Source organism: Carcharhinus amblyrhynchos, chromosome 9 (assembly GCF_965287045.1).
Source record: "Carcharhinus amblyrhynchos chromosome 9, sCarAmb.v2.hapA, whole genome shotgun sequence".
NCBI lineage: Eukaryota > Metazoa > Chordata > Chondrichthyes > Carcharhiniformes > Carcharhinidae > Carcharhinus > Carcharhinus amblyrhynchos.
In genome coordinates this window covers 81813843-81829631 of record NC_137332.1, presented here as the reverse complement: position 1 = coordinate 81829631, position 15789 = coordinate 81813843, and the positions used below count along the sequence as shown (strand labels likewise).

General features: G+C 48.7%; 1 protein-coding gene across 4 annotated transcripts in view; it reads left to right on the top strand.

Annotated features, from left to right (window-relative positions):
• LOC145348423 (pre-B-cell leukemia transcription factor 1-like) overlaps nucleotides 1–15789 on the top strand; it is a 337479-nt gene that overhangs the window by 284883 nt on the left and 36807 nt on the right. For 2 of the 4 annotated variants that reach the window (XM_080196640.1, XM_080196639.1), the window contains one exon: nucleotides 12752–12864. In XM_080196640.1, coding sequence (XP_080052766.1) covers nucleotides 12752–12864 — 113 coding nt within the window. Of the gene's footprint in view, nucleotides 1–11547; nucleotides 11635–12751; nucleotides 12865–15789 lie in introns of all 4 variants that reach the window. The other 2 variants (XM_080196637.1, XM_080196641.1) reach the window with 2 other exon arrangements.

The window sequence follows — 15789 nt, the reverse complement described above, 5'->3', positions numbered from 1 at the left end:
TGAATTAGTATTTTTCTGTCAAAGATGTGCAACCTCTTCTCGAGGTGGTTCTTTCATGTATCTGTACATGTTGAGTGTCTATCCCAATGTATCCCAGTGTACTCCTGACTGACTCACTCCATCCTCACCCCCATCACTGTGTTGACTGGTGCTCACCCAAACCACTGCTCCTCTTTTCCTAACTTGTACCGTGTCCCATTCACTCATCACCCCTATTCCTGCTTAATCACATCAGCACCCAGATCACTAACACTTGGACTTGAAACTTGTGTCTTCTAATTGCTCTGTGGCCTCGCCCCCCCTGCCCCCCCAACCCCCCAAGGCTCTATGACCTCCTCCTCTATCCCTGCTTTGGAAGTCTTGGTTCCTCAGTGGGTAGTGTTCCTGCCTCTGAGCTGGAGGCCCTGGGTTCAAGTCCCACCCCAGGATGGCCAGGAAGGTGCATTCATAATGTGGCCAAAACAGGTTGAGTGTCAATCTGTGAATCCTTCCAAAACTCCTGGTCAACCATGTTTGATGTGGAGTGGCATCCCTCAAGCTATAAGCCCTGGTGACAGACAGTAACCTATTCCAGGAATTAATAGCTATGGAAACAGATGAAAGTCTGCTTTAGTGCACCAGTAGGTGCAGGAAGAGAATTGAAATACTAGATCCCTCAGATCCCTCATTACACAAATTCCGGCCATGTGAACAGCCCCAATTACCCTTTGTCCCAGTCTTGATGGGCAGATCAGTAATTACTGCTTTCCAATGGGATTTAAACATTTTGAACTTTTTTTTATTCATTCGTAGGACATGGGTAGGCCGTGTTGGCTGGCCAGCATTTATTGCCCATCCCTAGTTGCCCTTGAGAAGGTGGCACTGAGCTGCCTGTGGGGTTGACCCACAATGCCGTTAGGGAGGTAATTCCAGGATTTTGACCCAGTGACTGCGAAGGAACAGCAATACATTTCCAAGTCAGCGTGGCTTGGAGGGGAATTTGCAGATGGTGGTGTTCCCATGTATCTGCTGTCCTTGTCCTTGTAGATGGAAGTGGTCATAGGTTTGGAAGGTGCTGTCTAAGGATCTTTGGTGAATTGCTGCAGTGGCTTTTGTAGATAATACACACTGCTACTACTGAGCGTCAGTGGTGGAGGGATTGTATGTTTGTAGATGTGGTGTCAATCAAGCGGGCTGCTTTGTCCGGGGTGATGTCGAGCTTCTTGAGTGTTGTTGGAGCTGCACCCATCCAGGCAAGTGGGGAGTATTCCATCACACCCCTTTGGGAAGTCAGGAGGTGAGTTACTCGCTGCAGAATTCCGAGCCTCTGACTTGCTGTTGTAGCCATAGTGTTTGTGTGGTGAGTCCAGTTGAGTTTCTCATCAATGGGAACCACAAGGATGTTGACAGGGAACTGGTTTTTCCTCTGGGTATCCAGGGGGACTGGGTATCCAGGGTGGTCTGGGTATCCAGGGTGGATTGGGTATCCAGGGTGGTCTGGGTATCCAGGGTGGACTGGGTGTCCAGGGTGGTCTGGGTATCCAGGGTGGTCTGGGTATCCAGGGTGGACTGGGTATCCAGGGTGATCTGGGTATCCAGGGTGGTCTGGGTATCCAGGGTGATCTGGGTGTCCAGGGTGGACTGGGTATCCAGGGTGGACTGCGGGCGCTGCTACCAGTGGTCTCACAGCAACTCCAAGGATTTATTTTTAATTCAAAGTTGCAGAAGCCCTGCTGGAGCTGAGAGCCTGTTGGTGTTTGAGGGAGCGTTTTCAGACAGTGCAGCTCAGTGGAGCATCTTGATGGCTTCCCTTTCCAGTGTCGGTGCCACAGTGAATGATCTCAAGGAGCACACACTGTACACCATGCTAATGAATTGTCCAGGGAGCTCCCTGTCCGTGCATCTCCCTTCTGTATTTCCTCACACATAGTCGAGTCCAGTGCCTATACTCAGGGTGATAACAGGAACACTCCCTACATCAGTCCATTAAATAGACAAGGTGAACACCAGGCCCCGAGGGCAGAAAGACCACATGCAGATCTGTTATTCACCTGCTGCTTCTCAACAGCCATGATGTGGGTATGCCGGCGTTGGACTGGCGTAAACACAGTAAAAAGTCTGACAACACCAGGTTTTAGTCCAACCTATTTATTTGATAATATTCTCACAAGCTTTCGAGGGGACAGCCTCTTCGTCAGGTGAATGGAGAGTTCTGAGGCCAGAACTCTCCATTCACCTGACGAAGAGGCTGTCCCCTCGAAAGCTTGTGAGAATATTATCAAATAAATAGGTTGGACTAAAACCTGGTGTTGTCAGACTTTTTACTGTGCTTCTCAACAGCAGCAGTGGAGGTGCTAAGAGGAAAGATCCCACATAGGAGGAGGATCGCCTTACCATTCTCCAGTCCTTGAAAAGTCACAGCTTTTGAGATCCTGGGAGAGGAGAATCTGCAGGAAGTAGGTGAACAGGAAGCTGGAGGTTTGGTCCCAGATCAGCTTGCCAGCAGATTGCCCAAGGAGCACGGCTTGCTGCAACAAAATGAGAAAATTCGCATTACTCCTGTCTCTGTGGAGAATGTTACCTGGTGTATTAACAGTCTTGCAGACAGTCTGCACAATATCTCCCCTGCAGGCAGACTCCTCACTGTCTCCCTCGTAGACAGACTGCTCACTGTCTCTCTCACAGACAGACTGTGCACTGTCTCCCCCTCACAGACAGGCTAGGAACTGTCTCCCTTGCAGACAGACTGCACACTGTCTCCCTCACAGACAGACTGCTCACTGTCTCTCTCGCAGACAGACTGCACACTGTCTCCCTCTCACAGACAGGCTAGGAACTGTCTCCTTCGCAGACAGACTGCGCTGTCTCCCCCGCAGACAGACTGCGCACTGTCTCCCTCTCACAGACGGACTGCACACTGTCTCCCTCTCACAGACAGACTGCACACTGTCTCCCCCTCACAGACAGACTGCGCACTGTCTCCCTCGCAGACAGACTGCACACTGTCTCCCTCTCACAGACGGACTGCACACTGTCTCCCTCTCACAGACAGACTGCACACTGTCTCCCCCTCACAGACAGACTGCACACTGTCTCCCCCTCACAGACAGACTGCGCACTGTCTCCCTCTCACAGACAGACTGCACACTGTCTCCCCCTCACAGACAGACTGCGCACTGTCTCCCTCGCAGACAGACTGCGCACTGTCTCCCTCTCACAGACAGACTTTGCGCTGTCTCCCTCTCACAGGCAGATTGCACACTGTCTCCCCCTCACAGACAGACTGCGCACTGTCTCCCTCGCAGACGGACTGCACACTGTCTCCCTCTCACAGACAGACTGTTCTCTGTCTCTCTCGCAGACAGACCTCACTATGAAGGAGCCTCTGATTCCATGGGGATGATTCTCACAAAAAAATTTTGAGTGTCGAATTTGTATAAAAACTGGAGTAAATCCTGCTGCTTTCCTCAGAGTTTCATAATGAATCTCCCACACTCCGTGCACTGCAGAGTGCACTCGCATTAATAACTCTAGAAATCAGTAAGAGGGACCTATTCCTGCTGGAGAGTCTGGCAACGTAGCGCTGAGCAGGCCTCTGTGCGTGCACTGACCTGTCAGTGCCAAGCTCAGCGCTTGTGTAGTGGCCCCTCTCTGTCTGCCGGCCTCCCGATTGCTGACCAGCCCTACAACTCCCACAAAGCCATCCATGCTCCCCACCCCCCTCAATGGCCCGATCGCTGGTCCCCCCCAGACGTGTCTGTGCCATGACCCCACCCTGACAGCCCCAATCTCATCCCCCTCCCCACCCCACCCGCTGTCCCGACACCCCCACTCCTCTTCCCCCAGCAGGGCTGACACCACCCCCCCCCCCACCCCCTCCCCGACACCCCCTCCCCGACACCCACACCACAATGGCTATCCCAGATCGCTGTCCTCCCTCCCTCTGTCACTCAGTCCAAAGTGCAGAGTGGCAGTGGGACCCCGCCCCCCCCACCCACACTGATCGCCCTCCAGAGGCTCTGCCTGCCTTCAAGCCCCTCCCCATTAGGCCCTGTCCTCTTGGCACTGCCCCATGCTCAGTGGGCAATGCCAGGGTGTCCCAGGGCTTTGGCATCTTGCTAGGGGGTCAGGCTGGAACTGCCAAGCTGTCAATGTCCAGGGAGCACCCTTACATCGCCCGACCCTCTGGGGGGCCTCGATTGCCCCCTCTTCACTCCAGTGTGGTCTGGCCTGCAGTTCCCTGCAGGTGAGGATCTAAACTAAACCCTGCCAGGGTAAACCATTCCTGGGGAGAAGGCCCAGAGACATCAATCCCAGGCCTGCTATTGAAATATTTAAATTAACTTCTGAATATATTTGGCATTGGAAATCGGACAGTGGGAGATACGTGGAGGTCCTGGTGTCCAGTGGGGAATCTGCGAAACGGCCTCCACTAGAGTCTCCTGGCCCACTGCGCTGGGATGGGAGAATCGCCCCCATATCTCGCAGGAATGTTGACACTGTTGCCATGAAAGAGCTTGGGTCACCTACCCCCTCCTCCTTAGACAGTTCAAGAGTTTGTATTGTAGAGACTTCAGTCAGTTCAACACATCAACTCATTTCATTCACATGTGGATCAGGGGATGTTTTGGGTCAGAGCCCAGGAATGGGATACAGGGAATGGGAATTGAGACTGCAGCTGTCTGTCTGAATGACCTCCGTTCCTTTCTAGCCAACCCGTCCCATACCCCCCCTCCTCCACTCCAATTCAGGCATAGTGGGACAGAGGGCTGAGTTTGAAGGAATGTGTCAAAGGGTGAAAGTGAGATTGAGAGATTCCATGAGGGAATTCCAGAGCTTGGAACCTCAGCGGCAGAAAGCACAACCACATAAGAAACAGGAGTCAGAGTAGACCATTCAGCCTCTCGTACCTGCTCCACCAGTCAAGATCTGATGTGGTTTTAATCCCGTTTTCCTATCTGGCCCCCATCACCCTTGTCGATGAAAATTTCTCGAACACAGCCTTGAATATATATAATGGCCCAGCGCAGAATCATAGGGAATCCCTGCAGTGCACAAGGAGGCCATTTGGCATCAAGTCTGAACCCACCACAATCCCACCCAGGCCCTATCCCCATAACTCTATTTATTTACCCTCTGGCACTAAGGGGCAATTTAACATGGCCAGTCAACCTAACCCGCACATCTTTGGAGTGTGGGAGGAAACCAGAGCACTCAGAGGAAACCCACACAGACACAAGGAGAAAGTGCAAACTCCAGACAGACAGTGACCCAAGCCGGGAATTGAACCCGGATTCCTGGCGCTGTGAGGCCACAGAGCTCAGCACTGTGCCACCATTGCCACAGCCACTGCTGTTCACTGGGGAAAACAATTCCAAACACCACCAACCCTCTTGAGAAAGGAATTCCTCCTCATTTCTGTCCTAAATGGAAGATGCCTGATTTTGAGTCTGTGCCCCCTTGAAAATCGGGGGCGTACTAAAGGCCCTAATTGGATGGCAAGAGAGTTCTCAGAGGAATGTAGGGCTAAGGAGATTACCAGAGAAGGAGAGGTCTACGGAGGGAGGTGAAAATTTTGAACACTTGGGCAGGGAAGCCAACTCTGGTCAGCAGGGAGCTGGTGGGACTTGCTGTGAATCGGTTTACAGATCACTGAGTTTCTGAAGAGTTAAGTATGGGAGATTGGCCAGAGGAGCACTGGAATAGTTCAATCTGGAGGTGGCACTAGCGTAGAGGAGGCTTCCAGCAGCAGATAGGCTGAGGGAAAGGTGGAGACGGATATTGTTCTGAGGTGGAGTTAGGAGGACGATGCCCAGGTTACAAAGTATTTGGATCAGCCTGAGGCAGTGGCCAGCATGGAATCCATGCTCAGAAAGCAAAGACAGTGCCATTGGTGTTCTCAATGCAGCACATCTGGATAGCGGACTCTGCTTCTCAGTCCCAGATGTGGTTAGATGTTCTGATGACCACACGGTGACATGCATTCTGCAGTATGCAACATGGGCTTTTATTGAGTGACAGAATCATCGAATCCCTACAGCGCAGAAGGAGGTCATTTGGCCCATGAGCCTGCATCAACCTGAATCCCACCCAGGCCTTATTCCCATAGCCCCAATTAATTTCCTGCTAATCTCTAAGGGGCAATTTAGCATGGCCAATCCACCGAAACCACACATCTTTGGATGGTGGGAGAAAACCAGAGCACCCAGAGGAAACCTGCGCAGACACAGAGAGAATATGCAATCTCCAAAATGCACTGAGTTTGGGCAGATTTGAGGACCATTCCGGTGGGTCTTCGGAAGGAGAATGAAATAAAAGGAACTTGACCAGAGCTCCTGCACTGTAATTCTTACCTGCTGCACCATGCTGCAATGTGACTGCCTGGGGGCTAGTATAGGATGGGTTTGACGGCTGTCTCCTGAATGACCTCAGTTATTCACCATCCCAGACCTCCGAGGTGCTGGAGTGGTGCTGCCATCCAATTATAATGGGTGGCACTGGTCAGGGGAGATAAATACACTGATAAATGTGAGTCTCTGGCATGAAGGGTGAAGGTGGCTGTGTTGGAAGGATTCCCCGAGGGGGATGGGTAGGAGTAGGAAATACTCAGAGCGAGTTCGGAGAGGGTTTGGTGGCACCAGTGGCAGCTCAGTGGGGTGTTTTAAAGAGAGCTGCTTTGTGTTAGAATCACAAAATTATAGAATCCCTACAGTACAGAAGGAGGCCATTTAGCCCATCAAATCTGTATCAGACCACAATCCCACCCAGGCCTATTCAAATAACCCCATTAATTTACCCTGTTAATCCCCTTGACAATATGGTCAATTTAGCATGGTCAATCCACTTAACCCACACATCTTTGGACTGTGGGAGGAAACCGGAGCACCCGGAGGAAACCCACGTAGACACAGGGAGAATTTGCAAATTCCACACAGTGATCCGAAACCAGAATTGAACCCGGGTCCCTGGTGCTGTGAGGCAGCAGTGCTCACAACTATGCCACCATGCCACCCTACATATCTGCTACTACATTGAAAGGAGTTAGCAGGGTAGTGGTAATGTCACCACGCTAGTGAACTTCAGTAAGGCCTTTGACAAGGTCCCGCATGGGAGGTTAGTTAGGAAGGTTCAGTCACTAGGTATACATGGAGAGATAGTAAATTGGATTAGACATTAGCTCAATGGAAGAAGCCAGAGAGTGGTAGTGGAAGATTGCTTCTCTGAGTGGGGGCCTGTGACTCATGATGTGTCACAAGGATCAGTGCTGGGTCCATTGTTGTTTGTCATCGATATCAATAATCTGAATGATAATGCGGTAAATTGGATCAGCAAATTTGCTGATGATACAAAGATTGAAGGGATAGTAGACAGTGAGGAAGGTTTTCAAAGCTTGCAGAGGGATTTGGACCAGCTAGGAAAATGGGCTGAAAATGGCAGATGGAGATGAACATGGCTAGAACTTGGCCAAGTTCTGCACTCATGAGGACTGTCTCAACAGGGATCTTGGGTTCATGTCGCACTATCTGTAACCCCCGTGACTTGCCTGGGTTTGCAAAACCTCACTTACTGTACTGTCTGGAGACAATACACATCTCTTTAACCTGTGCTCAGTGTTCCTTCCACTCACATTGTTGGCCACTTTAAGCCTTGAATAGCAGTTTAGGTGTAAAGTTTCGTATCCTAATCAGTAATCTGTAAACTGTCTGTGCTTTATATGCTCTGTCTGAGGCCAGAACTCTCCATTCACCTGACGAAGAGGGAAACCTCGACAGCTTGTGAGTTTACTATCAAATAAATCGGTTGGACTTAAACCTGGTGTTGTCAGACTTCTTACAGATGGAGTTTAATGCAGACAAGTGTAAAGTATTGCACTTTGGAAGGACAAACCAAGGTAGAACATATAAGGTAAATGGTAGGACACTGAAGAGTGCAGTAGAACAGAGGGATCTGGGAATACAGATACATAATTCCCTAAAAGTGGCGTCATAGGTAGATAGGGCCGTAAAGAGTGCTTTTGGTACATTGGCCTTTATAAATCAAAGTATTGAGTATAAGAGTTGGAATGTTATGGTGAAATTATATAAGACAACCTTAAGGTTGTCTTTAAGGTTGTTATTAACCTTATTCAGTAAGGCTGAATTTAGAGTATTGTGTGCAGTTTTGGTCACCTAATTACAGGAAGGATGTAAATAAGATTGAAAGAGTGCAGAGAATTTTTACAAGGATGTTGCCGGGACTTGAGAAGCTGAGTTACAGAGAAAGGTTGAATAGGTTAGGACTTTATTCCCTGGAGCATAGAAGAATGAGGGGAGATTTGATAGAGGTGTATAAAATTATGATGGGTATAGATAGAGTGAATGCAAGCAGGCTTTTTCCACTGAGGCTAGGGGAGAAATAAACTAGAGCACATGGATTAAGGGTGAAGGGGGAAAAGTTTAAAGGGAATATTAGGTGGGGGTTTCTTCACACAGAGAGTGGTGGGAGTGTGGAATGAGCTGCCAGATGGAGTGGTGAATGTGGGCTCACTTTTAACATTTAAGAAAAACTTGGACAGGTACATAGATGAGAGGGGGTGTGGAGGGATATGGTCCAGGTGCAGGTCAGTGGGACTAGGCAGAAAAATGGTTCAGCACAGCCAAGAAGGGCCAAAAAGGCCTGTTTCTGTGCTGTAATGTTCTATGGTTCTAGTATCGCACAGTCTAGGTTAATTCTCTGGGGACATGGGTTCAAATCCCACCACAGTTACTAGCAGAATTTAAATTCAGTAAAAAATTTTTAATATAAATCTAGGCCAGGATTCTCTCAAACAAAAGTGCCCAATGGGCGGGAAAACCTGGAGATTTTCCTGACTACTTAGTTTCACGGATCTCCGACACTCTGTGCTTCACGGAGCATGTCAGAGAGATTCACATCGGTAAGTAGGGAGTGAGGCCTCATCCCGTTGGAGAGACTTGAATCAGCTCGCTGAGGGGACTGGTGCACATGCACTGATCTGTCAGTGAGTGGGACATCAGTGCATACACGCTGCCTCTTTTCAAATCGCTCCTTAATTCCATCTCCAGCCTCCTGACCACCCCCCCACTCCAATTGCCGGCTTTCCCCCACCGATCCTGATTGTCGGCCTACCCATTATCCTCCTGCCACCCGATGGCTGGCCCACTCAACCCCTACACCCCCACCCTGGCCAGCTCCAATTACCAGCTCCCCATGGCCCGCCCCAATCCCCCCTCTCCATGTGCAGCCCTGATCACCTCCTCCCTCCGAACTCCACCAATCCCATTGCAGAGCTTACAGTAGGCCACCACCCCCATGATCACCGATCAGCCCCCAGTAGGCCCTGCTCCCAGTAGGCCCTGCTCCCAGTAGGCCCTGCTCCCAGTAGATCCCACTCCCTCTAGCCCTAACCCTTGACATTGCCGGGTGCCTGGTGGGCAGTGTCCAGTGGGCAGTGACAGGGTGCCCGGCTGGCACTGCTGGTGTAGTACCCAATGGGCACCCCCCCCCCACCCCACCCTCCTGGGGGGAGCCTAAGTGGCCTCTGTCCCACCAGCTGGGTGAACATGTCTGGTCTACATTGGTGGGGAACAGTTGCAAACACTACTGTTGTGAACTTCCCTGGCAGGTGTGGGGGGAGACATTTGCGGGCCCTGGGGCTATTGACCAGGGCTTGCTAATCATATGTAAATAGCCATTTCCATATGGTAATCAGTCTCACGCCAATTTCCAGCTTGGGGCTGATTATATTGGAACAAAATGCCTGGGAGACGTTTGAACAGCCGGATGCTGGTTGCGACTCCTGCTATGAGTCCCCCCCAACCAGGGTATCTCCCAGTGCGCTGCGCTACTCAGGTAGCACAAAGGGCTGGGAGAATCCCCGACCTAGTCTCAGTAATGGTAACCAAGGCAATTATCCGTGATTGTCGTTAAAAACAACCATCTGGTTCCTTTAGGGAAGGAAATCTGCTGTCCTTACCCGGTCTGGCCTACATGTGACTCTGGACCCACAACAATGTGGCTAACTCTTAACTGTCTCTCTGAAGTGACCGAGAGAGTCACTCAGTTCGAGGGCAGTTAGGGACGGGCAACAAATTTTGGTCAGTGATGCCGATGAAAGAACAAAGAGAAAAAACCATGACATGGTTGTGATGTATGTGCTAGTGGCTCTCAGTGAAGGTTAGAGCTGCAGCTGCCTGCACAAGTGTCAACATCCAGGAGCCAAAGCTACAATTATTACCCAGGGTTAGCGGAATGAAGGATTGGCATGCATTGCAAGCAGCGTGACAGGAACTGACAGGCTGGACTTTGTGTTGATGGTCACACATTAGCTTTGTACAGACGGAGTGGAAGTTTCTAACTAGCCATGAAGGCTGTAGTTTTACAGACATGTCAGTAATTCATGATGTTTATCAGGGAAATCAAAAAGGTATCGGGGCAGATAATACAGCACTGGCCTGTGTTATACAGAGACGGACTGCAGCCAAACTAAAATTGATGATGTTCACTGTGGCAGCACAGAATCATAGAATCCCTATAGTGCAGAAATAGACCATTCGGCCCATCAAGTCTGCACTGACCACATCTCCCACTCAGCCTCTATCCCCGTAACCCCACGTGTTTGCCCTGCTATTTTCCCTGACTCTAAGGGGCAATTTAATACGGCCAGTCAACCTAGACCGCATATCTTTGGAGTGTGGGAGGAGAACCCAGAGGAAATCCATGCAAATACGAGGAGAATGTAAAAACTCCACACAGACAGTGACCCAGGCCGGGAATCGAACCCAGGTCCCTGGTGCTGTAAGGCAGCAGTGCTAACTACTGTGCCATTACTGTGACAACAGGGCCCCATATCAGGACGAAATCACATTGATCTTTCTGTTTCCCTCTCTCTGCATCTCAATGTGCGTCAGTGAATCATGTGTCATCCCTCACATGCTGCTGTATTTGAATCTTTCTCACATGTCTGCATCTCTAACTGTAGGACGCCTGCAAGTGGCCTGTCATTTTCTACACGGTGCCTTTCTGTCTCCCCTTGACTCTCTCTCACATGTAACTCGACAAATAGTTCCAGGAATTTTACACTGAGGTAGCTTGGCCCAAACTACACTCAGGACGGAGGAGGTGAGAGACCAGCGTGAGTAAAGTTTGATCGGGCCCACTCAGTACTGTCTCAAGAAGGCAGTACACAGAGAATGTGTACCTTGAAGCATAGTGATTGTTGAGGTCCCAGTTAAAAAGCACAGCAGACATTTTGCACATAACCAGATGCTATGTTCAGCACCGTGGTGAAGGAACAGTTAATGCTTTGTTTAGTAAAGAAGGGAAGGTTGACCAGCATTTGATCTACAAGGCCCTGTGACAGAGCACATGATGACTGACTGTATGTGAGACTGAGGGTCTGAATGGCTTTGAATGAGCATGTGAGAGGAAAATCTCCTTCCGCTTATCAGCCTCTGGCATTCGCTGGGAGCTGGGTCCTTCATGTTTAATATGAGCTTTCCATAAGGAAATATGAAAACTTGGCAGTTTTTGTTAATTTTCTGGCCTTTTTCTCTTTCTCTCTCTCTGAAGGGACGGAATCATGTTACAGATCGATGGGAGCCAGCAGCCCTCCAGTTCCACGACCCACTGGCCGTTCTTTGTGTACAAGCTTAGAGAGTGAGTGTTGGAGGGGGCAGTTTTGCTGTGGAGATGCGTGGGAACATTGTAACCAAATTGCAAGGAGCACCAGCCATTGCATCATTGCTGAGCTTCTGAGACATGTTATAGGCTACTTTTGATCAGAGATGTGTCAACCTATCGGCCAAAGCAAATTATTTGTCGGTCAAAGCAAACTATATTGAGTGAATGAAACTGCAGTAAAGTAAGGTTTACTAAGATATTAACAGAGCCTAAAATGGCAATTCAATCCATTTCACCAAATCCCATGTACACTCTACTCTATCATAGACTCTACCCACCCATTTAATCCCCTTCCAATAATCCTGAAAATCTTTTCCTAACAGCACTGTGGGTGTACCTGCGCCATGTGGACTGCAGCTGTTCCAGCTCACCACCACTCTCTTAAGGGTAACTGAGGATGGGCACAAATGTATTTCATCATACTCTTACTTGTGCCTTGTAATTGGCAGACAGGCTTTGGAATGTCACAGGATTTCTAGCCTCTGACTTGCTCTTGTAGCCACAGTATTTGTGTGGCTAGTCCAGGTCAGTTTCTGGTCAATGGTAACTCCCAGGAGGTTAAAAGTGGGCTATTCAGCGATGGTAATACCGTTGAATGTCAAGGGGCAATGGTTAGATTCTCTCTTTTTGGAGGTGGTCATTGCCTGTCTAGCACTTGTGATGTGAACGATACTTTCCACTTATTAGCCCAAGAAATGACAGGGTGAGTACTGGGAGGATGTATCCCTGACTTGAAAGTACAGAATACAGGGCCTCAGTCTCAGGATATGGAGTTAGTCACTTAAAACTGAGCCAAGAAGGATACTTACCTGAGTGGGCTATGGATTTTTGGCATTCTCTCCCTCACAGAGCTGTAGATGGGCAGGTCCAGACAATGGTTGATAGCATTCTGGGACACTGAAGGAAGCAAAGGATGTTGGAGTTGAACAGGAAGGTAGAGTTGAAGTAGCAGGCCAGCTGTGCTCATATCAAATGGTGGAGCAGATTCAACATCTCGATTAGTTATATCTTTATGTGAGGCAGCTGATGCACTGGGAGAGACAGTGAACTACTCCAGCCTGGTCACACAGGGATTACCCTTTGTATTTTGCAGGTTCCTCTGCTCCATATAACATGACAAGCAGCGGAGATCTGTATATGAGCATGCAGGCGCTGAATGGAGATTCATATCAGGCAGCCCAGGTCGGAGCGAATGTGCAGTTACAGGTAGGACCCTTACAGGAACTGCACTGAAATCAATGTGTTGAAATATTTTGCAACTGCCATCCTTGAGGGGGAAGTGGGGGTGAAAGGGGGAAAGGAAGAGCGAGGGGGGGTGAAGACTGAATTAAGCCCAGGATTCCTGCTGGAGCACAAGATGGAATTGCTCACTACCTCTCCCAGGTGGGCCAGGTTACATAAGAACATAAGAACATAAGAAATAGGAGCAGGAGTAGGCCATCTAGCCCTTCGAGCCTGCCCCGCCATTCAATAAGATCATGGCTGATCTGTTGTGGCTCAGTTCCACTTTCCCGCCCTCTCCCCATAACCCTTAATCCCCTCTCTTATCAAGAACCCATCAACCCACTTCTTAAAAATATTTAGCGAGGCAGCCTCCACTACTTCAACGGGCAGAGAATTCCAGAGATTCACCACCCTTTGAGTGAAGAAGTTCCTCCTCAACTCCGTTCTAAACCGCCTCCCCTTTATCTTGAGGCTGTGCCCCCTAGTCCTACTGTCTTTTTTGAGCGGGAAGAGTCTCTCCACCTCTATCCTATCCATCCCAGACAGGGTGGCCAACCTGGGGAACCCATAGGCTGCCATGTTCCAGCACCTGACCTGCATCCAGGGGATGATGGGAAGTTAGGCAGTGGAAAGTTGGACAGGCTACGTCACCAACAGAGGTTCAATTTAACACATTTACAGCTTTTACTGACAGTTCGGAAGAATCTTCCATTGAATTATCCCAGCCAATCACCAACAGCCTTACAGAAATAATTCCACCCAAGAACTATTTCTATGGTTATCTTTAGGACTGTATCTCAAATGCTGGCTAACAGCTCAGACTACCATCACAATGGATACTGCACGTGTAACTTATCCACACTGCTAACTAGCAATAATGATAATAACTGCTAGCAGTTATATATCACATTTAATATGGAAAATGTATCACAGACAGTGTTATCAACAATATATTGTACACCAAGGCACTTTTTCTCTGAGAATAGAACCCTGAGGGTTTGGTCAAAGAGCAAAATTTTAAGGAGGATTGTAAAATAGGACAGAGAGATGGACATTGCGGGGACATTCCAGACCTTACAATCTACGCAACTGAAGGCACAGTCACCAATGTTGGAGAAAAATATAATGAAGAATAAGCAGGAAATTAGAATTAGAGCAGTGAAGAGATAAGGAGGGGACAGGAAAATGCAGAGATTTGAATAAAAAATGATAGAGGTTGAATCTAATCAAGGTGTTTGGGTGGTTTCTACATGGAATAACAAATACTCAGAATAAGTTACAGACTGGAATCTAATAAAGGGGTTTGGGTGGTTTATATATAGAATAACAGATACCCAGGTGTGAGTTACAGGCTGGATTCTAATTGAGGGGTTCGGGTGGTTTATATAAATAATAACCGATACCCAGGAGTGAGTTACAGACTGGAATCTTATCGAGGGGGTTGGGTGGTTTATATATAGAATAACAGTTACCCGGGAGTGAGTTACAGACTGGAGCCAATCAGATATCCTAAATGTGTTGAAGCTTCAGTGCATTATCACTTCAGATTGCTGCCACAAGAATTACAATTATTATCTATCAGTTTTATTCTTCCAAACTAAAGGGTGGGACATTCATAATGGATACATGGAAACAGTCTGATCCCTCCCACTGCAGACACATCCATGTCACTGGGAACTAACTGTCCTATAACCGGTGCTGTCTACCTCCGAGTTTTTTGGTGTCCTGTCTGTTCCCAAGAGTCTGTGGCTATCCCCCGTAAGGAAAAGACTGAGAGCAAATATTCACAAGTGGTTAAAATCTTGAGGGGAGGTGTGGACAGAGTAGAACCTAGCATGAAACTGCTCCAATTGGCGGATGTGTCGAGTTAATATGAATGATCTAAGAACCAAAGATAAGCTGAGGGAAATCTTTTTCACGTAGTGAGTAGTTAGGATCTGGAATGTGCTGCCTGACAGCGCGGTGGAGGCAGGTTCGATCCGAGATTTCTGCAGAAGCATCTGCGGAGAAAAAGCTGCAGGGTTCCAAGGAAAGGGCAGGGTGGGGTAGCACAAGTTGAATTTCTCTTGTAGCGAACTGGCAGGAAGACGATGGGGTGAATGGCCTTCTGCTGTGCTGTAACCATTCACTGATTTATGTGCTGGTTAAGGTCTTTAACATGTTGTCAATGTTACAATGAGGGGTCCTCACACTGAACATTGCCAACTAAGCAGCTTTATCATCTGACCACGTTATGAAGAGAGATTGAAATTTGAGATTATAGTACTTGGAGTTTAGAAAGATGAGAGGGGATCTGATTGAGATATATAAAAATTTTAAAGGATTGATAAAGTAAACATAGACCAAACGTTTCCTCTTGTTGGGCAATCTAGAATAGATCACAGATATAGGCTGAGAGGCTGTAGGTTTAAAACTGAGACGAGATGGATCTCCTTCTCTCAGAGTGCTAAATTTGTGGAACTCACTGCCCCATAGCACGGTGGAGTCTGAATCATTAAATGGTTTCAAGGAGATAGATACATTTCTAAGGAGATGTGGGAAACAAGTGGGATTTGAGACTGGGAGAGACCAGCCATGATCTGATTGAATGGTGGAGCTGACTCAAAGGGCTGGATTGAAAAGCCTACGGTGCAGAAGGAGGCATTCGGCCCATCGGGTCTGCACTGACCAGAATCTCATCCCAGGTCCTATCCCCATGACCCAATGCATTTACCCTAGTTAGTCCCCCTGACCCTAAGGGGCAATTCAGCATGGCCAATCCACCTAACCCGCACATCTTTGGACTGTGAAAGGATACTGGAGCACCCAGAGGAAACCCACCTGGACATGGGGAGGATGTGCAAACTCCACACAGACAGTGATCAAGCCAGAATTTGCCTACTTCCGCCCCTAATTCCTATATTCCTA